General features: G+C 39.8%; 1 protein-coding gene across 4 annotated transcripts in view; it reads left to right on the top strand.

Annotated features, from left to right (window-relative positions):
- ncam1a (neural cell adhesion molecule 1a) overlaps nt 1-26974 on the top strand; it is a 235708-nt gene that overhangs the window by 136586 nt on the left and 72148 nt on the right. For all 4 annotated transcript variants that reach the window (XM_036588864.1, XM_036588862.1, XM_036588861.1 and 1 more), the window contains exons 2-8: nt 14349-14423; nt 15183-15392; nt 16306-16449; nt 20597-20734; nt 21970-22087; nt 24316-24476; nt 25013-25155. In XM_036588864.1, the coding sequence (XP_036444757.1) occupies nt 14349-14423; nt 15183-15392; nt 16306-16449; nt 20597-20734; nt 21970-22087; nt 24316-24476; nt 25013-25155 (989 nt within the window). The remainder of the gene's footprint in view (nt 1-14348; nt 14424-15182; nt 15393-16305; nt 16450-20596; nt 20735-21969; nt 22088-24315; nt 24477-25012; nt 25156-26974) is intronic.

The following is a 26974-nucleotide window of genomic DNA, read 5'->3' as shown; positions in this document are numbered from 1 at the left end:
ATGAGATGTTGAAATTCCCAGCACTATTTCTATATCCCACCAGAGCATTTACACAACCAGGTGGACCTTCTGAATAAAGCGTGTTAGCAGGGGTCAGATGTGACACTGTCTGGCCCGCTTTCCTCTCTGCAAGCGTCTGGCCTGAATGCCAGGACTTAATCAGCCCAAGACAGACGCAGCAGACAGGCAGAGCGCTGCAGCATCACTAACATCAGGGCCCCTCATTCTTCCACCTCACAGCTTAGTCAGGATCACTGCATGGAGCATCACTCCGCCTGGCACACTGCTCGACATCAGGGCTGACGGACACTAGCGGACCATGGTCTGCAGCACAAACAAATTACACTCTCTGCTTAGTGCCATCCCCAGGCTCTTATGTAGGAGAACAAACAAGAGTTTACAAGGGTTGGGGTTGGAGGAAGTGTTCATGACTTGTTGATCCATTTAACCCTACAAAGCTTTGGTGTATCATGGCTTGTGGCATTTATCCACTCCAATTAGAACTTGCAAAGCTGTTCTTTATTGAGAATGCAATGGCAGTGAGGAAATGGATAATCTCTGAAGGAGGAGTGTTCTGTCGTGGTGGCTCAGTGTGATGGAGATGATGAGCTTGTTTGTAGCTAGCTCAGTGCTACTCAGTTGTCTTAAAGAAGATCAAACACCTGCTGCTCTGACATGGCTATTTTTCTGTTTAGCCTGATCCCACTACATCAAAGCCTCTCAAACTGCAAATTAAGATTAGGCAACAAAGCAGTAACTTAATCTGCAGCATAGGGATGTGTAGGTTTGCGAGATCCCTGGGGCACTAAGCAAGAGAAAGTTGCTTTGGGGGCTTTAAAGAAGAGGTGAGTTCTTTTAACCTTCTCTTTTGCTAATGGTATAAATTTGGAATGCACCAATATGGGAATTTTGGGCCAATATCCAGTATTTTTGGTGTATGTATCATGTCAATACATAAAACATTTATATGAAGCAGAAGGTGGGACTAGATCCATCTGAATTAGCGTTACACAGAAGTATAACATTTGATTATTAAGATAATTTTACATTTGCAGTACAATGAAAAAATGCAGGGATTTTAGTCTTTTTTGCTTTTAGATTTTTTGCCTTTTTTTTAATGGTAGGTTTAACTTATTAGCAAGATTTCTGAATACTCATTTTCATACAGTTTCTCCAACACTTATCTTAGAGCCTTCTCTGACATACCGTGATGCATATATATAATTCATGTTTTTAAGTACAAGCTATAACTTTCAGGATCCTAATGTTTGTCAGTGACACACTTGTGCACCTCTGTATCCTTTGCAGTTGCACTAAAACCTCCAACCAATCATGGTAGCCATTTTTGAAATGTGCATGCTATTCAGACATTCATCCATCACATTGATCTACAGCCTCTGTAGAAGCCAGCAAGCTAGGGAATTGTATCTGTTTGGCATTGGTACTTGTGTAGAGAAGGTGAGTCTAGTATAAAATTTGGCCTTGAGCAATAAGAACTAATTTGGTTTTTATGCATTTCTGTCTTCCTTGAAAAAAGATGTCAAGATTTGCCTTTGGATCATATCTTACAGCCAGTTTTAATATTTAATGTTCAGGTTTAAGTGAAGCTGGAGAGACATGAATGTGTAGTGTAATGTATATACATGTATATGCATTGGTTTCACTCCTTAGTCATAATTTGTTGTTGCAAATGTAAGAGGCAACTGATAATCAAGACAAAATAATAGGTAACATAAAAAGTAAGGGAGGTCATGGATACAATATTTGTCTAAAGTGATTGGTCATATTTTAATCAAGATGTAAATCATCAGACAAGAGGCACAGACGTGGATTACAATTGCAGTGAGCTTTGATTACATTGGATACAATAAAATGTATACAATTCTGAAACTCCATAATCACTGGACATGATTTTTATTGAGAACTACATGGCTAAGCTTTGTCAGGAGGTCATGCAGGCTGTCATCAACCATCAAGAGTCCTTTTCACACTCAGATCCCAGGACATGCCCAGGATACCTTTACAGGTGATGTTCAGGCTTGGCATCATTTAACACAGTACCATTACCAGGACGCATCCATTAATGCTTGCCCTGAAGGTCCTGGTAGACAGGATGTGTGATCCTCACCACAAACAGTTCCCTCATAAAAAAATACACTCCCATGATGTTTTTTGTCTTGTGAAAACTGAAAACTTAGCTGCAAAACCAAAACCCTCAAAGAAGCGTTGTGCTTTGGAGGCCATGCCGCATCACATTTATGCAATAGCGGCCACGCACACAAGCAAGGTAGATTTTTGCTGCTTCTGTCCGTAATCATGTACAAAATAAATTCACTGTATTTCCCGGTGTCAGCTTTTTTTCACACTTCGCTCCTTGTAATTTTTTCAGGAATTGTACTGGGTCAGGTAAATTGCCATGTCAGTAGTGCAATTTTGACTCATGCTTATGTTCACCCTTTCCTGTTTAATTACCGTTATATTCCTAAAAGGGCTAGACAGATATTATCTTTTATGTTACAAAATTCTACACAGTCTCAGTAATTTTTTTTTTTCAAAATTCTAGAACTTTTAGTACTTTGAAAGCTGACATTAAACTTTTGTCATTATTCTCAATATATCTATTATTCAAATTATAGACTGCAGCATCTCTACCAGTAGGGGGCCTGCATAACCCTCGTTATGGCACACACTTCCAGGGCCCATAGTGCAATCGTCTGCAGACATATACCGAGGCCTCAGAATTAATCTGGTCCCCGGCAACCTGCTTCCTCCTCTTCCTCTCCGTAAACATTCCCCTCTCTTGTTTAATTAGCCCTGTTCCCACCGTTATCTGACAGCCAGCACTCTGCTCTCTGTCTGCTCAGCTCCTCCACTGAGGAATGCTTACCGCAGCCTAGCCTGATGAACTTGATAAGCCACTGGCAAGTATGCGTATATTTTTTCCCTTCTTGTGTGCCCTGTCTTAATTGTAGAAAGGCAAGGGAAAGGACATGGTGATGTTTCTTTAACAGTGTCCTTGCTAGCTGCACACGCCCCTTGGAGAGTGAACTTGATTTCCCAAGTATATAGTCACCCAAATCATCTGCTCCTGCCGCAATTAGCATTCTACAGACAACCCTCAGCAGTCACAGTAGTGGGAGGAGGCCTCTTGAGTTTTCAGGCCTCTTCCGTGCAACCTATAGGGCTTCATTATCCTTAATATCGCTAACCTGGCTAAGCCTGTGGTTTTGAAAGAGCAAAGCCATTCTCATTTGTGCTAGGCACACAGTAGGGCAGTGACCCAGTACACTTAGGATGTTTTGAAGGACGTATCCCATCATGGAGGTGGTAATGATGAATTACAATGACTGCTCACTTACAGGGCAGAAAACGAACAATTGCTTAGGATAATTGCTGTTTTGAAAAGCAAGTGGAATGACTATTAGCCATGCTAATGCGAAAGGCCATTGACCCTGGAAGAGAAGTGCTGGTTTCAGCATGCCTAAATGATTAAAGTGGCTGCTGCTATGGACCTGCTCTTCTTTCACTGATACGCCGTCATATTGCCAAAGCAACAATTTGAAAGCTGTTATCTGTTGGCCATGATAAAGTAACATGGTGTTTACACATTCTGTTGCAATGAAAAAGCAGTGTTACCAATTCATCTGTTCCAAATTGATTCCCGTTTGGTCTATTGGACTCCATCCCACGAGAAATGATGAGTGACCTGCTTGCTCCATAACAGACTCAAATGTCATTTTACATCAGCCAGCATTCCCGCGGAAGCCAACCGGCCCTCCTACCTGCAGCCGGCCCTCTTCCATGGTCTGTGTCGGTCTCAGCAGTAGGCATCTAATGCCTCCAGCCCCTTTATCTCTGTACAGCTCAAATGTGGCGGAAAGCCTATCTGCATCAAGTGAGAGCGGCTGCACACAGGGCTTTATCTCAGGCTTGCTGATGCGCTGCGGCCCTTGAGGCCGCCGCTTTGCTCTTGCTCTGCAGCCCATCACTTTTGGTCCAAGCTTTGGAGTCTTCCAGCGCCTCTGGCACACACAAGCATATTTACATGAGCTCAGGAAGGGAAGGTGAGGGCCCTCCTGTTTTAGATCACTGTCTGATCTAAATACTGGCCCCCAGTATAACAGCTGTTTGATCCAGGGACGAACGGGGAATTTTCCCAAAACTCCAAGCAGATAAAGAGGTGTAAAGAGACGTTCTCTGCCGTTAATGTGCACTTTTTTTGCTTGAATTATGCATGTGAATTTCAGTATCTCAGTTTTTTCTCGATGTCTCCCTTCATGTGTTTTCGTGCATTCTGGGGGTTTTCTTTTCTATTTGGCTGTAATACCATTCATTTTTTTTTCTTTCAGCATCTATTAAGCTCGCTCATCAACACTTACAAACTTTTCAAAGAAAAGCAAAAGCATCTTAACTAATTAGTTTCATTTCAAAACTCAATTTATTTCAATCTTCTCTCTTGCATATCTCTTTAATGTGCATTATTGCCCATCTCTCTGTTCTCTGCATTGATTTCCCCCCATTTCTCACGCTGTAATTGTGTGGGCTTCTCTCGCTGAGCAGAGAGAGACTGTCAGTGGTGCGCTTTATCTTCCCGTCCTCTCCTTTGATGCAATTAGTCAGGGATGAAGGACTCTGAAAGTAGTCTGGTTGGTGCAAGTATAACACGTGGAGTTATGGCCGCGTTTGTAATTACTCTGAACGGCGCATTGTCCTGTCTCATTGTTTGCAGTCCTCTTTGTAAATGGGGTAGAGAGAAAACAAAACCAAACTTTTGGCAGCAATGCATTGTGGTCCAGAGCAGGGGCGGTAGGGCTGGTCTGAGAATGTAATTACAATCAGGGAGGAGTGTGTGTTCGTCCTCGTGTCTCTTTGCCTCATCGTATCTTAAATTGGAGCTCTGCACCATTTGGCTGTCTGCAGAGTATGTTGTGGGGCAGCCTTGTGAATTTATCTCCAGAACACTTGGCTATGCTTCTTTTCCATAAGCTGTCATTACTTTTCGTAATTGCATTTAGCTCACTTATGCTGTAGCATGGAAATAGAAAAAAATGATAGGGGTTTGGGGTGATTTAGCGTGCTTTTTAGCATTAAAGGTAAAAGAGCTTGTGCTCAGAAGGCCATTTCCACCACGTTATGATCGCTCCTTACCTTTTTTCTTGCCCAAGGACAGAGCACTGGTGCCACATGCTTGGCACATCTCGCACACTTGGTTGGAGAGAAACACTGGCACCGGAGGAGCCGAGCTGGATCGGCCAGCTGGGGGAAAGAAAAAAGGGGTTCTCTAATGAGCCCCTCTTCACCTCACCCTCCACTCTGAGCTGGCATCCACTGTCGCTTACTTCCAAAGTGGCCCGGTTCCAACCTGAGGGTGGACCTTGCCTCTGGTTTCCATAGAAACGTGCCAAGTTCGCACCACAGCCGGGCACTTTTTTGTTTTTTGAAGCCAAACAGTCCTGCAGATGTGTGTCATCGTGCTCTGGTTGCACGACCTCAGAGCACGGCTGGATTATTTCGCTGAAACAGCTGTTTTGTGTGAAATTCCACTGTAATGGGCCCTGTCTCATTTACTGCCAACCTCAAATTAGGCATGCATACTTTGCCGTGTATAGAAGTTGGAATAACAGCAATTACTCTCCTGTGTAGTTCATCAGAGGGTAGTGCAGACGGCACAGGCACACGCAGCGAGCAAAAGCGTGATAATGACTGATGATATGATTTCAGATACTTGCTGCCTCAAATAGCACAAGAGAGACAGCCATTTCAATTTGCTACGGCTTGCAGAGGACTGGTTATAGTGCTAAACATAGCCGTCTGTGGTAAGTCATCAAGGCACACTATTAACATTGCCCTCCTTTTCACAGTGTATAGTTTACCTGTGCTGTAGTTTCTGTGATACTTCTTTCCTCAGACACATTCACTCAGCTAGTTCACCTTTATCTCAGACGGTGGTTAATTTGTGTAACAATGAATTCACTGAACCGGGACATTGCTTATAACTCCTGCCAGTCATCTAATAGCAATATTGAATTTGTCTTGCTTTGAATCAATTTGAATTTGTTTCACTTAAGTAAATTGCATTTTAATAACAAGATAATACTGCTAGTTCATTATGCTAGATTGAAACTCGGGGTGTGAACCGTAGGCCTTGGCATGATATGATTTTGATTTGGAAGGCAACATTTTGATATTTGGTGATGTGTAAAATGTTACTGCAAAGGAACACAGTAAGATTCCTCTGATTAATATGTGATCAATATGATCAAAACAGCCACATTTCTATTTCAGTTCACAGTAAACTCACCAAAATCAGGTTGATGAACATTTATTGTAGGGGTGCACCAATGATTCCAATTTCTTCCAGCCAAATTGGCTGATGGCCTCTTTTGTTTTTCATTTGATTTTTAATAGGCTTTTTAAGCTCAAACTGTGTGGGCTAAATGAACACATGAAATGCACTCACAAGAGTACTTATTAGCCAATGTTGCAATTAAAATAGCATCATTTACTCTTAAGGGGGCAAACTGGCATTTTAATTTCTTACATTAGAAGTCAGTTGCCTATTTATATAACATTATATTTAAGATTGAAAAATACAGTGCAAGTCACTAAACAAAACATTGTTCGTTTTACTGACGTGACAATAATGATATTGATGTATTGTGCTTTATTTAAGTGGCACTGTTGTACACATTTGAAGCAAATTCAAAGCAGTGCTTGTTCACTGGACTTACCTGGTTCACATTATTTACTTCATAAAACTGCAAGTCACATTGTCCAAAATGAAAATAATAAATTGGCCAATTGCATGTTTGGTGCAAAAATAGACTGATTCCGATTGTGCTTACCAAATTTATTAAGCTCTTCAAGAATTAAAACTATAAAATAGTCACTGTCATCTTACAGCTTTAACCATGTAACAAAAGGCAAAAAAGAAAAGAGAAAACTAAATTTCATCGATTGATGGATGACATTGGATTAATAGAATCACTACTCTTAGCGAAAAGGTTCTTCATAGTACCAAAAAAATGATAAAAATGATAAAAGCAGAAACCTTTTGGTGCTATATAAGACCATTTTTTAGGTTCTTTAAGGAACTAATACACAAGAGTTTTCTCCATCATAGAGAAAAAGCAGTCAACCATGCAAAGAACCATTAATGCATTTAAATGGTTCTTTGAGTTGTCATGGTTCTACCATTACTGCCATTGCCACTTTTTAAGCATGTTTCATATCCTTTTGAATACATTGATCAGAATTGATGTGCTGCTGCACCCCTACTGCTTACCCCCAGCGTGCAGTGCTAATGTGTCTTTCAAAATCTAGCGCTCCTGAAATGGAGCTATTATTTTTGACTAAACCAGTATTCCGTGTACAAGTATGTCATGTGAAAGAGTTTTTAGTGTGATCACTCTCACACACTCGCCAGCCCACCCAGCAGCACCCTTTGATGTTCATTATTCAGTATTAATTTGGGAATGCAGTGCTGCTGTCAGATCTTCTCTTTTGTCTTTTTCCCTTTTTATTCCTGTCAAATAAAGCCATGTTTACTGAGACTGTCTTCAGGTGGAACCTGTGACATGTCCTCTGTGTGTTGGTGAAAGAGTGGATGTCTGTGTCTCTGAACTGTTGTGTGTTTATTAGTCCTAAATCTGTTGACGGGGGGAGAAATGACATTGTGTATGAGTGTGCCCATGGTCTTTCATCTTCCCTTCATGGCCTGTCTGGCATGGCATTTCAAAGCACCTTTATTCCTGCCTCAAAATGGTAAAAATAAACTGGCTGTGAAAAAAGTCAGTTTGTGAGAGAATCGCTTTAATCTGGTCCACAAAGATTTAAGCCTGTTCCAAGTTGACGTCGAGCGTCGACAGCGTGTGGACAGCTCATCTTCTCCATGTCTCTCTGAAACCGCCCTGATTAATAGGAGCTCTTTAGTTTGCTTTTTTTTACTTCCATCAATGTCATTGGCTTGGTTATGTAAGGATTTATATATCAGGGCAGTTTGAAGACTGGCTCTTTTGGCAGAGTTATAGGTTAATATGAATGAATTACCACATCAGAGCATTTGCATGTGGAGAGAGCATGTGATGGCTCCAACTCTGTGCCATGAACATGCATGTGCAACAACACATTGATAAAAGTGATAACTTCAGCTCATTCCAGTTGCTGTTTGAGATTAATAAGCCCATTTGGGGAAAAATTGGACTGCTAACATAAACGACAATGGACCAGATTCATAAAACTCAGCAGTAAACATGCTACGACATGCAAATTGTGTTAATATAGTAATTAAATCATATCCATAAAGTCACCAGGGTAATGAGTATCTCTCCTTATACTCATTATTGCAGTATTTTTACTTGTCTTCTATGTTAAAGCCAGTCAAAACCAACATGTTAACAAAATAATACATATAAATGATCAACAGAAAGCCTGATTGAATGTAAAGATGGCCATGCTGCATCAAAGAAAGGCAAAAAATCTCAGAATCAGAGTTTCAGCTTCTAAGAAGAACTGCTTAATATATATGTAGCCTTAGATAAAGAACATAAAGATATTTAGTGAACAATTGCAAAACTGATCAGCATATTTTTGAATGTAACAGCAGCTTCCAACCACTGTTAAAAGCAGGGCAAAATAAAAGTGAAAGAAAAAGTGTTCAGACATCTTAGAGATTCCCAGCACTTGACAAAAACTGCTCAGTTGATGACTTAATTTCCTGTCTTAAATCATGACTGAGCAACAAGATGATTGTATCTAACCTATTCTGTATCTGTTTTTAAATCTGATAGGCTATATATGTACTTTATGTATGCACACATATGACCACAAACATCAACTGAATTCTGTATTAATGAACCAACTGTTGTGCTGTTCATGGAATAGTCTTTGACCAATATGTTGCTTGGAAACCATAGCCTAATGTTAATGAGCTACGTTTCTTGCCAGAATATTTTTTTATTCTGATTATCATCAACAACACATTCAATTAATTATGTGCATTGGTGTTTTTTTCTATAATGTTTTAACTTTGTTTTATTAATCTGCCTTGTGCAACAACACCCCTTAACTGTTGTAATCACTGTAATGCACTGTTTTTTGTGGCTTATTGCTGTAATAGTGTGCTCCTTCGTCTGCATTTCTTGCTGCAAAGATCGTAGCAATCTGAAATCCTTTGGAAGCACTCAAACAAGCTCCTTACTCTTCATGCAGTCCTAGAATGTTTACCACGAAGCTCAGTCCCAACAGATCAAAACCTGCCTTGGTTAATCAACTAAGTCCATGTACATGCATAATTTATTTGAACTTGCATGTGAGACCAAACATGTTTGAGAACATTACTAGAGTGTTATTTTTTAGGGGCGGTGTTCTGTTAAGATTCACTAATGGCATATGCAAATGAGAGAAAAGGGTGACATATCATGCAAAGGCTAAACATGCTGGTAATTCTTGTTTATGAATGAGAAAATGTGTTATTTACACCGCGTCACGTTAAATACGGTGGTGCATTTTGTGAATCTGGCTCACTGAGTCGAGCATTAAGCGGTTTTTCTGTTTTGTTTTAAATGATAGTTAGTGACCATTGAATGACATTATCTACCACAGTTTACATGCCAGTTGTAGCATTTAAGCCTTGGCTTGTCTGTGTGCAGCACGATATTAGAATTAAAGACCTGTTGCTGTTTATCTGTGTTCTGTCCAGCCTGTATCACCTTTATATTCAATAAGTTTCACCAGTGCTGATATTAAAAGATTTTCATCTATAATGTTCGTAACAAACTGACCGTTTTCCCCTTTGTGAATGTGATTTTGCTCTGCTGTGACTTGTTGAGCTTTTTAATATCAGCCTTTGTCTAAAGCTTCCTCTACATCAGCGTGCTGTTTTTTTTTTCTTTATTCTTCTCATCAGTAAGACTATGCAGATTGGCGAGCGAAGCCACACTTATCTGTTTATTACAAATGAACATGAAAAGGAAAAGTGCTTGGTGTGAAGGGTGAATGCTCAGGGTTGGTGCTGGATGAGCAACAAGCTGCCATGGTGAAGGCTGAGCTGCTTTGGATTTATTTTCTAATTAGGCTTATCGATTTACCATCCTATTGTGTTCGCTCATGTTTATTTGTCTCCATGTGCTCTTAGCAAGGACAGTCTTACTTTCGCTGTGTCAACAGCCGGCAAGCAAGAGATCCAAACACTTGGCTTCGTTCAGCCTAGAGCCTGAAGGACCACATTACCAATTCTAAGAAGTTCAAACAGCAATAGCACTGTGCTTCAGTTTTTCCAGGCCTGTGTTCACTTATGGTGTTGACTGATTCAAACAGAGCGGTGTTGTGTCTAGAACAGATTCAAGGCGCTCTCTCTCTCTCTTTTTTCTTTTTTTTTTTTGATTTCTTTGTAAAAATAGATTTTATAGACAATGCCAAACAAGTGGTGCAGCTTGCTCTTGTCTTCAAGGCCAACGTTCACATCTCTGAAGCGAGCAAAGCACATTTCAGTCACTGCTGATTACAGCTCTGAAATTAATTATGGACTAGACATTATTATTACATTGGTGTAACGTGGAGTACAAGTCAAGACAAAATCAAGTAAATTTTGCGTTAAAATTGTCATGAGGGAATTAAATACAGAGCTGTTTTCCCAAAGTGCTTTTAGATCCAATAACGTTGCATAAAGAAAAACAAATGCTGAGGAAGCACAGCGAGAATGCAGAGGCCATTTCAGCACTTAAGGAAAAACACAGTTATAGCAGGCCTACCTGGAGCCTTTATTGGCTCTGGGAGAACCTGAATGAACTGCAGTCCACTCGTCAAAGTGCCGAAGTGAAAGGCATGTTGAGTTAAATGCATCTCTCTATGCTAAGCATTGCTGAACTATTGAATGTGTGGTGAATTCATCAGAGAATTCATTCACCCAGCAGCTTATTGCATAGATCCATGGGAGGTGCTGTGTACCAAGGTCAGCTCCTCTCTGAATAGTTTTAGCTACTCGTTCGTTTTATAAAAAAAAGCCAGGGGAGGAGACAAAACCTGCATCAAATTTTGCCCATTAAGCTGTCAAGCTGTACAAAAGCTTGTATTGATTCCAAGCACATTTTAAATTTGCCTAACAGTAGTGATGGGCGATATATCATCTAAGAGTTTGTGATATGACAAAAATAGAACGCTACGCTACGTGATGACGTTCATGATACACAATATGTATCACAGTATTTAGTTATGGCTATGAAAAACTAGGAGTACATTGATTCTTTTGAAAAATTAAAAATACATTAATAAAAAAATGACATAATAAGCAGTTTATGTAGTTACTATACACTAGTTGTTGTAGTTTACAGACTCTCTATAAACATGCAGTTGTCCAGAGTTGAGGAGGTGCCATAATATACTCAGAAAAGCATAGTGATAGAATTTATTACAATAATGATCACATCTTCCGATCACACATCCTTAATAATGTATTCACCATTATACTGATATTGGTGCCACAGAACGATATTGATTTTTAGTTTTAGCACTATTGATAAATAACAAGCAGTTTATCCATCATAACATTCTGTTCCATAAAATATCGTTAGAAATACACCTAAAATATACTCGACATCTGCAGGTCATTGTAACGCTGTAATCAGCAGTGCTTGAGTCCGGTCTCAGTCTCCCCACCGTAAATTAACGGTCACAGTCTTGTCTTGGTCTCGACATCATTTGGACTCTGTCTTGTCACGGTCTTAGGGTAAGGTGGTAAGACCAGCCAAGCTCAATGACTCCATCTGAGGTAATTGGAAGCTGAGCTGAAATGAACTTGTTTCTACAATTATTTTATAGCAATAATACCATCAAACAGAATAAAACATTTTTCTACATGTTTAAATCAGTTCTATTCAATGCCAGTTGAGGATCTAAATGATTCTTTCCATGTAGGCTTAAAATTCAACTATCCCCTGAGGGCAGATGGGAATGTTGTGAGTACTGTGTTTTTATTTAAGAATAAAAATAGATGTATGTTTTTTGGTTTGTATTCAGTTGACTTTAGGTGATGATTCTGAGTAAGTTTTAAAGAAAGGACAGAGAATAACTTCACCATCAACTGCTTAAAAAGTTAAAATACACAGCTGGACTAACGCTAAAGTATAATAGTTATTAATAATATTTTTAGGCTATGTATTATTAAATGCTATACTTTACAACACACACACACACACACACATACATATTCTTAAACAATGTTCATCTGGTCTTGGTCTTGACTTGGACTTGCCTCTAGTGGTCCTTACTACAACACTCAAAAAAGTGGGAGTGCTTAGTGGTCAAGACACTTTTGTGTGTGTTACTGAAAAAGAGAAAATGAGAAAACTCACACAGCCAGGATCTCACAAATATGCATATGTTTGTAGTAACAAAATGCATGAGAAGTTCATAAAATAACTAGCTCATAGCATTAAAGGAATTTCTCAAGTGGCATTAAAAATGACCTAAAAAGCATTACATTGAGGTGTTTTTCATTAAAGTAGTTTGGAATCTTTGAACATCTTTGCATTGTATGTTATTGTTCGGTTAAGCCCATTTTTTTTGTTTGGCCTAAAAAAAACAATGACAACAAAAAACAGATTACTCGATTAAGACAAAATAATTATTAGATTACTGATATCTAAGATATATAAGATAGATTACTAATGTAAGACAGACCTACTCAGGAAGCATGGGGTTGTTAACTTCATTTATGCAGGCCTAAATATCATTAAATAATTTTATTTTGTGATACATTTGGAAAATATTTGGATTGTGAAATGCATCTGTACAACACCACATAGCAATAGTGCTCATTTAGTCATTTTGAGTTCATAAGAGGACAGTACAGGTTTGTGAGGAAAGGAGAAAAATGCAGTGTGTTTCTTCTCTTTTCACTTTTGAGTTATGTGATTTATTTCTAATTTATCCTGTAAAGCAAAAGCGAACAAACAGCATCTGGCTTTTGAAGACAGATTGAGGCTCATTCCTGTCACTAGCTCAAGTCGATGCACAGAGAGGAAATATATTAGCTTCATCTCAGGGAAGTTAATATGCTATGATTTATGGTATTACACTTCCCAAATGCACACTGAGAGGCAAAAAGAAGAAGGAGAAAAAAAACTCTGAGGGATCTCCATCAGGTGTCTTTGATTAAACCAGAGAAAATTGAGGATTATGGCATTACTGTGCAATATCATGGAGGCACTGGGACCCCAGGTAATTGCAAGTGCAAAATAAGTTTGTGAAGGGTTTGTAATTTACGCTGCTTCAGGTGGTGCCGAGTCCTAATTGTCATATTTAGTCAAAGAACCTGCCTGTCAGACGTAGAGGCTTTCACTAAGTACTCCTGATAGTACTCGAGAGTTGCCATGGTTACGAGTTGCTTCACCACCTTCTTCTCATCTAGCCCTGCCTCAGCTCCTCCCCTTACTCGCCCCTCTACACCTCCCCTCATTCTCTCAGGAAATGTAGGCCTGGGGAAGAGCCAAAGTTGTACAATTGACACATCATTATCTAGGGGTGCACAAATGTAACGCCTTGTGGTCTTCATCTTCCCACAGCTCCCTCCTTCCTGGGAGAATGCTTTAATTGGTCAGCATGCCCGGTAATCTGGGCTGGGCAGCGTATAAATGTTCCCTTTTTCCCCCGCCACAGATAAATTTATTAGCCTCTAGATCAGCAACTAGCATTTAGAACTTGTTGAGCATCTTAGGGTCTCCCAGTGGTTATGTGATGTATTTGTATAATGCATGATGGGTATTGTAGTGATAGAACAGTGAGGGAAACACAAAAATGATCCAGTCATGAGTGAGGGGGGCAAAGCTGCACTATAGAATACTGCATAACATAAATCCTACATTAATTGCTAATTTTAGGGCAGAATGTCCATATAATAGTCAGCGAGCCCATACTTTTTGAGTACTGCTGCTCTGTGCCGAAGGAACGTCCTACAAACCTTAACTGATTGGACTGTTTCGTTCTGTGTTCTTCTCTTAAAATTACACTGAACGGAACAGTATATTTCTACCACCATGTCAACATGAACCATATTCATGTTATCTTCCTCCTATCTTACGGAAAAGAATGTTATAATGGATATAATGTTTGCTGTATATATCAGTGGCACTAAAATTTAAAATTGATATTGTTGTGACACCAATATACAAATATAGACAGTCTATATCATACAGCACTGCTGGAATTATTTTGGGCAAACTATCTCAGAAGTTAATTAAAATGAATTCGCTGTGGTCTTGTTAGTGTAATGTAAGTAAGTGAGGACGATTGCTTCTTGATTCTGTCTGTGATTGATCTAGATTTCTCTCTCTCTTTCTCCTTTCTCCCAGTCTCCCTGCAGGTGGAGATCACGCCACCCCATGGAGAAATCAGCGTCGGAGAATCCAAGTTCTTTTTGTGTGAAGGTAGGTGGGCAACTGGCTCTGTGATGAAACAAATCGGCAGCCATTTCATCAGAGTTAAACCCCCATGTAATGCCTGCACCTACACGGCTGCCAGCTCTTGCCCGCTGCTATGCATTAGAACAAACACTTTCATTTTGGATTAAAGGCAGAGCTGACCAAAGCACTCTGAATTAATGTATGCCTTCATGTACAGCCTTCAGGTGATTAGCATCAGCAACGTTACCTACAGCAGTTCTTGCTGTCCATTTTTAGGGCTAGCATTCCAGCTGAAAAACTGCTAGATGTTGCGGAAAATGCTCGGTGAAGGGCAAAAACAACTTTTATTCTATTATGGATGAGAAATACCTGAAATATTCAGAGGGAGATGGTTTTGCTTTGCCCTTCCTGCTGACATGAAAGGGTAAAAATCTTGAAATTTGAAAGTAGTTTTATTTTGCTTTTTTACTTTTATTTTTTTATTTACAAGTAGTACATCATCTCAAATACATTTCAAACATTTGTGACCACCATATAGCCCCCCACATGCAGCAAAAACCACTACAAACACTTATCCTCCACCACATATCTATGTCCTTGAGCCTTGAAATCTATAGTACTTTAAAAATGATTGAAAATGAGAGAACAAGCCAACGCAGATTAAGATTTAATAGACAACTAGACAGTTATTACTCTATCTGCTTTTAATGCCTGGTTGCCTTGAAATTTGACCAACTGAGCGATTTCCATTTGGGTTATTTTATCTCCGTCTGTGTGTTCCAGTGGTTGGTGAAGTTAAGGAGATAGACTGGTTTGCTCCCAGTGGAGAGAAGCTGCTGCCAAACAGGCAGAACATCAGCGTGAGCCGCAACGACGAGACATCGTCCACGCTCACCATCTACAGTGCTACTGTGGACAATGCTGGCATCTACAAGTGTGTGGCCAAGAATGGGGATAAGGAGACCCAAGCCACAGTCAATGTTAAAATCTACCGTAAGTGACTACCTCATTACTCCAGCTTCATAACTAGACAGTAAATCTGTTATTGCGTTGAATTATTTCCAAATTCATTATGCTGTGAAGTAGGGCTGTACAGTTACCTGATTAAAGATAATTTCTCAAATTAAAAATAATGATGTTGGTGTTCATTGAAATTTACATTCTAAATGAATTGCCAGTGATTATTTAGTAGTTTGCATAATAATAGTGCATATTTTAAATGGTCCTACTGGAATAAATCCTCATTTATATGCATATTTTGCCAAATAGTGTTTTAACGTAAGGTTTTTAAAGGGCTTCTAGTTTGACTTTTTCTTAGTAAAGTTTTTTTGAATTTTTGAAAGGCGGTGCATTTTGTTATTGTTCAGTTAGATCCTTTTTTATTATCTGGCCTTTTTTGACTGATTACTTAGTTAATCGCTAAAATAATCAGTAGATTATAATTTACTAGTATAATAGTGAAAGCTCAACTATAATTTACAGAGCAAATCATATAAACTAGAGGAACCTACAGTAAGATTAGGATTAAGCCTCTGTTAAGCATATCACAGTTTACAGTATATTCTGTCCAATGGTTACTTCATTAGCTGGTAAAGCTGTTCCTTTGCTTTGAAAATCCAAAGGAAACATATAATGTAATATGTGTAACGTCATGGGAAACCTGGCCTGAGTTATTTATGAAAGCTCTGAGAGCTCTCCGAAAGGAGGAGATTCTCCTCAGGCAGTTGTGGTTTTTCATGCTCTTTCATTACTGCCCATATTCTATCTACACTCAGGAAGTCTATTGTGGACAGAGCCTGAGGAGGACACTAGATCCTGACATTTGCCACACTGTGTACTATATGTGCATGGTGTGATATAGAATATTGGATGAACTGTATATTTTGTCTTTTTTTCTTTTCTGCAGAAAAACTCACTTTCCAGAATGCTCCAACTCCTCAAGAGTTCAATGAGGGGGATGATGCTGATATTGTCTGTGATGTCATTAGCTCCCCACCGCCTACAATCATCTGGAAGTACCAGAGGACCAAGATTCAGCCAGAGAAAGATGGTAGGTCCTTCAGCAGGCAGTCGCACCAGATTCACCGCTACAGATGTAGAGTGAAATATCATGTCAACCAAAAGAAAAAAGGAGAAGACAAAAAGTACCCAAGATGTATACAGTAATGTGCAAAAGTCAGAGACTTCCATTTAATCAATTTTTAGCCAAAATGGCAAATAAACACAAGTTAGTTGTTTTTTTCAGAAGATATTTCTGAGGAGATTAGATATAACATAATCTGTTTGCATAAGGAGATAAGGAAGTCAAAGGCAAATAACTGAAACAGGAATTTTCAAAATTGGAGTTAAAACAATTATTAAAAGATATAGAGACAGTGATATTCCTAACTGCCATGTAAGACTTGGTAGACCACCAAAACTATCACCGTCAGATAAACAGTGCCTAAGCTTTCAACTTTTGAAAGAGAAGAGAAAATGAAGCTCCACTTCTTGCTTCAGATCTGAAAAAATATACAGGTATTTCTCTCCATCCTTCCACTGTGAGAAGACAGCTCAAAGCTGTGGGTCTGAAAGAATGGGTAGCTGTCAAGAAGCCGTTACTAAGAAAAATAAATGGCCACCCCAGAGCCCAGACCTCAGCATCAAAGAACGTGTTTAGAGTTACCTGAATTACGAGAATCAGAAATGCAAATAACTTCTAAGACCGAACTTTGAAGGTGCAGAAAAATGAAAACTGTAATAAAATCAAGGGGTGGACACACTAAAGTACTGCAAAAAATTCAATTTAATTGTTGAGGCTTCTGGGAAGTTGTCTGTTACAGAGAAATGAACAACTTGTATTTAATGGCCATTTTGACTGGAAATTAAATAAATGAAGGGGTTCCCGATCATTGTCCTGGCAACCCAACACTGTAATATTTCTCATTATGAGTTTGTTGAAAAATATTATGAAAATTATTTAACCTATTTCTTGGCTTGTCGGGTAATTTTGCTTGTTTGCAACTTGGAATATGACAATTTCGTTAGATAAAGGACTTTAAACAAGTAAAAACATTAAGATATAGATTAAATAGTCTTATAGTAGTCGTACAACAGACTCATAATGAGAAATATTAGATATGTTGACTAGATTAAAGATGATTTCTTTTTTTTCTTTGCAGAGGGCATAAAACTGTTTGGGCTGAGGGACAATAACCTATAATGTCAAAGCCAAATAGTCTTTGTAATTTCACATTTGCACAAACACAACAGTTTAGGTGATCCGAAGCTGTTACCTGTTATATTCAACTGAATACTGCAGATTTTCAGAATATACTTTATGCCTCAGTGGAATCAGACACTTCTCAAATGATTGTACTGAGTTGAGATGTTGAGCTGGATTTAGATGGGTTTCTTGGGGTTCTTATCACAGTGACTTAAATTTGGACAAGAATTGCAATACCCTGTCCTGCGCAGCCTCATTTCTATGGTGCGCCCATTGCGTTATGCCAACCCTCCCACCGCTGGGCAGCCATCAGAATGACCAAAACACACATTTGCATTCCAAGGTCACAAAGATAACAATATGTAGTAGCTCTGCATGCGATAGTCTCTGCACACCCACAAAGATAGAGCCAACTCTCTCACTGTTTCTGTCTACCACTCTCTCTCGCCCTTATTTTTGTATTCCCCTCCTCATTTTCATCTTTATCTGTCCGCCCTGTCAACGTGTTCTTCCTCCCTATTCGCTCATGTGCATTGAGCACAGCCCGCGTGCTTGCAGGTTCAGCCGCTCTGACACAGAGGAAGCAGCGTGAAATTGAAGCTCCCCATCTTATTAAGAGAAATAGAAATTGTCAAGGAGAGAAGCTTTCCGAGGCTATGATGTTTTCATCTAAAGCCGCTGCGAGCACGCTGCTGAGCGCAGCTCTTGCTTTTTTCTTTTTTTTTTTTGTTTTGCTTTTTTTGTGCTTCATTTGGATGGACCTATTTTAACCTGGGAGAGCTTCGTCCTTCCCACACCGCTGGAAGAGAGAGTGACCACAGCTGTGTGCTGCCAGCCACGACCTCCGAGGCCTGCTAGTGGATGTGTTTTTCACTTCAAAACCACTAATTGTAGCAGAGCTCGAAATCCGAGCTGCAATATGTAAATAACACATTTTCCACGTTGCTACAGTTAACCCTGTCTTACCAAGCATCTTACTGATGATACATTCAGAGACTTTAGCAATGTTCCATTGAGGTCGCTAAAATCTGATTAGCTTGTGTACCTGCTTGTCCATGTTGGACATGGTGAAATTTAAGAGTATGTGGAATTGGGCCTTTCTGTGTGCTACTGTGTTTTCTGTCACTGTATTGAAGAAGCACAGTACTGCCTTTATTGTTGGATGCACTTTTGCTTACATTCAGAATCCCGAACTGATAAGTAGGGGCTTGTTATTGGTTTGTTTTTAATCAGAGTAACAATAGAAAGAGACTGAGTATGACGTGTATTTATTTCACATGCTCTGTTGCTTAATATGGTGGTAAAATTTTCCAGCTTGCTTAGATCATGTTCTTCATACTTCAAACAAAAGCAACAACTGCCTTATGAAATCATGTTATTAAACCACAGTCATCCTATACCACTGGTCACCAAGCATGTTCCAGGAAATATTCTTTCCTGCAGACTTCAGCTCTATCCCTAATCAACCCCACCTGATCCACCTCATTATTTTTCTCAGTAGTTCTTGATTAGCTGAATGAAGTGTGTTAGTGTTTTGGGTTGGAGATGAAACCTGCAGGAAGGTAGATCTCAAGGAGGAAGTCCACTGCCCTAGACATTTGCCGTTTGATCCAGAAGATTCAGTGTCAAACAAAAATCCTCCGTTTTGTTGCAGTTCTCTCTAATTTTGATTCTCTAACCATAAATAATAAACATATAAATGTGAACATAATTATATCAGATACCTATATAATCACAAAAGCATAGTTGGCAGCAGTAAGCGGACATAGGTCACTGCATGGAAAATGAATAAGAAAGCTTGTAATGTGTCATAACGTCGTCTGTTTACAGAAAAAATCTCGCTCTTCAATAAAAGAAACCACTCAGCTGACTGGTTAAGCCATGAGCAGAAAAAGCTCTGTCAGTTTTTTGTGAGTTGTTTGAGCCAAACACTAAACAATTTCTGATATTTTTGTCGTTTGTTATTTTATCGTCAAGTTTCTGTGATTTGTATTATTAACTAACTAGTAATGTAGCACTGGTCTGACTCAGGGTGATGCTGTGGCAAATTGGTTCACCCAGTTGGTCCTTTATGGCCTGTAACTATACCCGGGATACCTCTGAAAGACTTTACAGTATCCCAGAGCATATTTGTAAATCTGAAATCTTGTCGAATTTCCCAAGAGATTGATGGAAAGATTGAATTGTTATTCATTTCTCAAACCAAAGGCACAAGATATGATGTGTAAAATCTCAGTGAATGTGAGGAAGAGTGCATCACCAAACTAGAGAAGATCATTTTCAGGAGAAAAATTGTTAAACCAAACATTTTATTGTCATTGAAGCTAGCATCAGCGCCGCTGTGGCGTGTGAGTTAGCAGCCATCCGTGGGAGCCCCCGAATACCAGGGGGTATTTCACACACTGCCTACAACAAATCATGCAGCCGCTCTTTCATGTGTTTTTTATAGCCTGCAAATTTGCATGTCAAAGATTGAACTTGACACAAAGTTTCACTCACAAAATGTATTTACTCCAGAAGTCTGAGACATAAAAACGATCATTGTGGCATATGGCACCAAATAAATAAAATTCCACTTGTGAAATGTTGCTTGGAAAGGCTAGTGTGACTGTGCCCTTAAAGCAGAAGATTAAAGGCAGAAATCACTTTTTTATGCCTTGGTATGAAAGGGTTAACTTCATCAAAGCCTTTTAGAAGCAGTTTACTCTCCCATTCTTGGTGTGTCATTACTGTTTTACTGCAACAACTGCGGGGTTACCAGTGACAGCAATTGTTTTTTATGTGTACTTTATTGTAGGGCTGAAATATAGGTGGCGCTGCTGTGGGGGTCGTAAAGTTGCTTTTTTCCAAACTTGAAGTGTCATGCAGTCTCATTCAGCCACCCAGTGTGTAATGAGGGGCTCGTTAACGTGGCCCCCTTATCTCACTCAAGAGTAATTACTGACTCATTTCGCATCCCTGCATCTTTTCTCTTGCTCCTTCCATCCCGCAGTGCGCTTCAAGGTCCTGAGCAACAACCACCTCCAGATCCGCGGCATCAAGAAGACAGATGAGGGAGACTACACCTGCGAGGGCCGCATCATGGCCCGGGGAGAGATCGACTTCAGGGTCATCAGGGTCATCGTCAATGGTGAGGACGCAGTCTCCTGCATAGCCACCAACCCTGTTCATGAACTATTACATCCTGGTCTGTCTTTTTCACTGCACAGTGTATTGTTTATTAATCATTGTTGTAGTGTTAACATTTCCAGTACTAATATTATGGAAGGCTACACTATGCAAATGAGCTCTCTAACTAATCACGTTTTGGTGAATCAAGGTATTTATGTATATAATCCAACAAAAGTTAAATGCAGGTGGTTCTTTAACCATGTCTCTATTGATTGGCCAGTGCATTATTATTATTATATTGCAGTGTGTACTGCAGTCACAAAATATAGAAATATAATTGTGATACTAGTATTTTGTCTACATTTTCCTGTCCAACTAGGAAATCATGCCCCTTTGAGTTAATACTAGTATTACTCAGTTATGCACTACAGTAGCAATCAGAAGTTTGGACACACCTGATTGAGTGTATGTTTTTCATAAACTTGTAGACATTCTAATGTCATTTGAAACACCCCCTCCCCCACATGTAGTCATTTACAGCTATCAGCAAGTGCTCATCAAATGTGGAAATGTGGAAAAGCGTTCCAGGTGGCTCCTCATGAAGCTGCTTGAGAGACTGTGTAAAGCTACATCGCAGTTAAGGGGGACTTTGAAGAATCTAAAATATTTTGTGATCACTGCATAAATCTACATGTGTTGTTTATAGTTCTCATGTTTATTATTATTGTACAATGTGGAAAATAGTGGTAAAAAGATCTGTCCGAACATCTGACTGGTGTTGTAGGTCTGTACACATGAAAAGCACAGTCATTATGCGAGTTTGGTGCCCCTGGTCAAATGACAAATTTTGTTGATCTTCACATCCTCTACAGAGAACACACTTCTGCACATTTCAGTGCACAAAACTTATTGCTAAATTTAACTCATTGGAAAAAAATAAAACCAAACCACACTATGTGGCCTGTGTAAAAGTTATGGCATATTTTATATTTATTATGTATTTTAATGGTACATTTTTTTTTTCAATATGTTAAACTCAGCAAGTAAATAGAATTGTGCATAAAAACCTGCAGAAAAATGGCATATTTAAGTTTGTTCCCTGTAGAGAACTTGTTCTCACTTAAATCAACAAAACATGAAATCTGACAAGGGCTGTTTTTTGCATGCGACTGTATGCTTGTGTTATATTGTGTTCGAATCGATGTATGTGCTGTTACTTACATTTCTCTCTTCTTCTCTCCTTCCCTCTCTCAGTTCTGCCTACTATCAGAACCCGTTATGCTGAGCTCAATGCCACTGCGGACATTGGGCAGGCTGTGACGCTAGCATGCTACGCTGATGGCTACCCAGAGCCCACCGTTACATGGACACAGTAAGTAGCACACCACTGCATGCACTGAACTCAGCTGCAATTTACTTCTATAGCAGTATTCACTTCTGTAATAACACAGGCATTTTGGTACCTACGATACCTACGGTACATGTGCTTTCCATGTCTATGCAACCTGGTCAACAGTTATTTATTTAATTAATTATACAAATGTTTTGATTTTTGTGAGAAGTACTAGTTAATATTAGTTAATATTAATGCCATGATGAGGTAACATACTCCTTGACTGTTAGTATCCTTTAAGCATTAAAGCTAAAGCTTTGGCATACGTTCATGTAGTGCATTGTGCTTAATACTTGGTAAAAGCAGCATGCTGTTAGTCTAGCCACAAGAAGTTTTATTTTGCACCATAACTCTTTTCTTAGATAAACCTGTGAATAAACATTAGCAACGTAGGCTCACAAAGAACACTGTGTTTAGGTCATATTTGAAAATGCCTGGTAGTTGCTCAAGGCAGACCACCAGAAACATTAAACGTGATTATTAGCTATCATGGCTATTACAGGCTAAAAGACAATATCAGTTAATGATGAAAAACACTTTGCCCAGCATATGAGGTTGAGGTTGTGGTTGCTGTAAAAATATTGTGTGGACCACTGGTCTACATCCTATTCTCATATTACAGCATTCACTTCTGTAGTGGCTCATAGAGAAATCTGGCCATTGCCCCATTGACGGTGGTGAGCGTCTCCTCTGATCAGAGCAGAGGGGCATCAACGTTATTGAAGCTTGTGAATAGACAACACTGTGGACGGCAGAAACGCGATTTCATCCTTACAGCCGACGTTAACCATGGCATCTGGCACCCTTCAGCATGACTTTGACCTAAAGCACTAGTGACTTCTTTGGCAGGGGAAGAGAAGGTGGAGAAGGAAAGTTGAGGGGGAGAGCACGGCAGAGGATCAGATCAGCTCTCAGCCTTGCTCCCCACAAAACTTATTTATTCTCTCTCTCCGGAGACTAACGCTGTCGTTTTGGGGTGTCCGCACAATCGCTGCTGTAACGGGCGAGAGGGGGAACAGGGACTGGATCCAGACTTTGCGCGACTGATTTAATGTCGCACAGAGACACAGTTTGGAGAGAGAGGGCCGAGTGTTCATCCAAGAGGCACATCACAAGAAATCAACTTGATTTTTATGGCCTTTGGACATTCTTTATGGCTGCTGTGCTGGCTCGAAGCACAGAGAGCACAGTGGCGGACAGGGAAGGGTGACAAAGCAAATCAGCCTTTCTTTCTTTCTTTCTTCTTCACCTTTGCTGCATGTACTCTCTCACTCCCTCACTTGAGGTTTGGCAGCTCTGGCCTGAATCTATACAAGGGAAGAAGCAATCCATTTCATGGCAGCCCTTTTCTTGTTCACCAAGTGTTAAGGAAGGGTAGAAAGAGAAGAGAGAAAAACATATTCATGACATTGCAGAGGTAGGGAGAGCATGAAGACCAGAAAGAAAACTCAGTGATGTGAGAATTTCCTCTGTCTATCTCTCTTTCACTCTCTCTACCGCTCTCTCCCTCTCTTTCTCTGTTGCTCTCTCTCTCTCTCTCTCTCCCTCTCACACTGTCTTTCACCCGCTTTTTCTCTTTTCTCACATCTCACTCTCTTTTTCTGTCCCCACCTCTATCTCTTTCTTTTTTCTGCCCCCACCTTTCTCTCTTCTTGCTCTCTTTATCTCTCTACTGCTCTCTTTTTTCTTTTCCTTTCTATCCCCTATCTTTCTCTTCTCTCTCTATCTCTCTCTTCCCCCTCTCTCTTGTTTCTTTCTGTCCCCCACATTTTCTTTTCTCTCTCTGTCTTTCTCTCTTTCTTTCTATCCCCTACCTTTTTCTCTCTTCTCTTTTTCTGTCTTCAACATTTTTCTCACTCTTTTTCTCTCTCTTTCTATCCCCCACATCTTTCTCTTTCTGTCCCCCACCTTTCTCTCTTCTCTCTCTTTATCTCTCCACCTCCCTCTCCCTTTCTACCCCTCTCTCTTTCTACCTCTCTCTCTCCCCCTCTGTTTCTTTCTGTCCCCACCTCTCTCTTTTCTTTCAATGTCTTTCTCTCTTTCTATCCTCTACCTCGTTCTCTCTTTTCTCTCTCTCTCTCTTTCTCTCTCTCTCTCTCTCTCTTTCTATCTCCCCCATCTTTCTCACTCTCTTTTTCTTTCTCTTTCTACCCCCCACCTCTCTCTCTCTCTCTCTTTCTCTCTCTCTCTCTCTTTCTCCCTCTCAGTAATAACGTGGTGCTGGTGCCTGATGAAAAGTACAGTCTGAATGAAGATGGCTCAGAGCTGACCATCAAAGACGTGAAGAAAGTGGACGAGGGAGATTATGTCTGCATCGCCCGCAACAAAGCAGGAGCGAAAGAAGAGGAGGTCAGCCTCAATGTGTTTGGTAAGAGACAGACAATCACCCCAAGTGTCTCTGTAGCGGCAGGAGAATCCAAATGAGTTGAGATCAAGCACCAGGAACAATCGAGGTTGCAATCCTAAGCAAGTTTCCTGGCACCTGTCAGTCCATGATGCTCTTATCTTGTGATGTGAAATATTGTCCCTTTTTCCTGTTCCTACATCTAGCAGCACTAAAAGATTAAACAGCAGAAGATGAATAAAAGCTAGACCTGTTGAAAATTACATCTCATCAAAGTAGTTTATTAAAGAGCATCCTTTAATGTGGTTTTCCTTTTGTTGAATTAGAAACATGACAACGTGGTGATTAAATTTTAAAAAGCACCATGTAAGTGAAATACATTCGTCTGGTAAAATGAACATTTCCAGCTTATCAAGCTAAGGCCAGAGTTTTTATTTGCCAGGATAGAGCAGGCTCAATAATTTCACATGATAATCGTTATCTCCTTAGCAGTCTGAGAGTGGTTGCAGCTCTCCATTCTGAGTCAGCCATTATGTGTGTGTGTGCGTGCGCATGTACAGTGCAACCCAAGATCACATACCTGGAGAACCAGACGGCTTCAGAGCTGGAAGAACAGATAACACTGACCTGCGAGGCCACAGGTGACCCCACCCCCAGCATCGTGTGGAGCTTCGGCCGACGCGTCTTCAGCGAAGGAGAGCAGGTACTGTGAGCGTGTTGGGGGAGGGTCAAAGGGCCCGGGTCAGGGCAGGGTCCTTTTGCATTTAGTGTTGGAGTATGAGTGCCTCAGTACTGAATATTGAATAAAACTCTGTGCCAATACAGAACTTTCCTCTCCTCTGCATTATACAGCCTAATATTCAATGCTTGTATCCAGTGGACTACATTAAGGAAAGTCTTCTTCACCTCTGAACAGAATATTTAATGTGAGTTCAGATAGGTCAGGTGAATTATAGTCAGCAGAGTTGGTAAGGCTGCATTTCTATACAGATTTGATGAAAAGACCGTGAGAGAGTTAAATGAAAGGTCAGAGGAACAGAGCGCTGCTCTTTTCAAGGACGTGCGAAGAACTGTCAGTTCTATTTGCAGCGCTTATCTGTGTGCCTTTTTAGAGTTGGTGGACTTGGTTTGGCTGTACGGTTGAAAATACTAAACAAACAAACAGAGAGCCAGAAGGCCATTGTAACACACCTGAATTTCTGATGTGCTAATATGTTAGCGTGGCCCTTGGGCATGCACCTGTTAAGCATGGAGCCATCTAAGCGCGTAGCTGTGATAGAGGAGCAGTAGCTGATAATATTGTCCAATATTGAAGTACCACGAGACCACAGAGTCATCACTTGCTCACTTATGACTATGGAGGGGAATTTGTGGCAAACTAAAATGCAGTCACTGCATTGGAAAAAAGTGAAATGCAATGCACATATAACATATTTTTTCACAGTGACGTGTGGATTACGTGCCTGAATAAAAAGCAAAACCTCTATGACATTGTTTTCACATCACCTGACCTCTTTACTAAATAACAACACATGAGGGTTTGCATTTAAAAAAACTAAATGCTGAATTGGTGTCAGAATTACATACAATCCTTGAAATGTTATCAATGCACAACTATTTTTCACTCAACGGTGCAGTGTTGTATCAATGTAATAGATCTTTTACTCTTCATTTTTGAATGTTTTCTGCGTGTCACTGTTTAAATGCAATCGCATATGTGCTTTGCATTTCACTCGCTTCACTGTCATGATTGCATTTCAGTCAGGCATATATGTTTGCAGGACTGCACGTTGGAAAGCAGTGTAGCTGTGCTTTTATTACATTTCAAGGTGGATTGTTTTCAACTCTGACATAAAATTAGCTGTTTGTTTTTTAAATTTAAATCTTCATGCACTGTATTCCAGTAAAGAGGTCAAGTGACGCAAAAGCATGTGGTAGAAGCCTTGCTTTTCATTTTGATACATTGTTTTGGAAAAGTGTCGTGTGTGCATTGCGTTTCAGGATTTTCCACTGCAGAGATTGCATTTAAATTTGGCATGACTTGCTCTGCATATATGTAACACAGTAAAATAGCCTGAAATGGTATATTTGAAAACAAAACATCATTGTTAAAATAATAAAAAACATGTAAAATGCATTTGAACCTTCAGCATGAGGAACATGATATAAACAAAACAAAAACACTATAAAGAAAACTGAAGGAAAAAATATCTGCCCACTATATTGCATCATTTATATTATTTAAGATTTTTTCAGTTTCTTATGTTTATTTGAGTTTAAGAAGTTTGACAAGTGAGAACTAGCAATCATATTTGACAAGTGGAGTTACGGAATAACTACAGTTTGGAAGGAGGACTACACCTGAAGCTCCAGTTCCTTTTATATAACTTCCTATACATTTCCATCATTGCCCCTCGTTTCCTGTTAAGTTTTCGCATCTCACCGCCTCCCCATCTCCTCCCTCTTTCTCAGTTCTATCTCTATTCACCAAGGGGGGTCCAGCCTTCCAGCTTAAAGAAGAC

This window comes from Colossoma macropomum, unplaced genomic scaffold (assembly GCF_904425465.1).
Source record: "Colossoma macropomum unplaced genomic scaffold, Colossoma_macropomum, whole genome shotgun sequence".
NCBI lineage: Eukaryota > Metazoa > Chordata > Actinopteri > Characiformes > Serrasalmidae > Colossoma > Colossoma macropomum.
The sequence above is the reverse complement of the archived record's forward strand: the minus strand, read 5'-3'. Positions and strand labels throughout refer to the sequence as shown.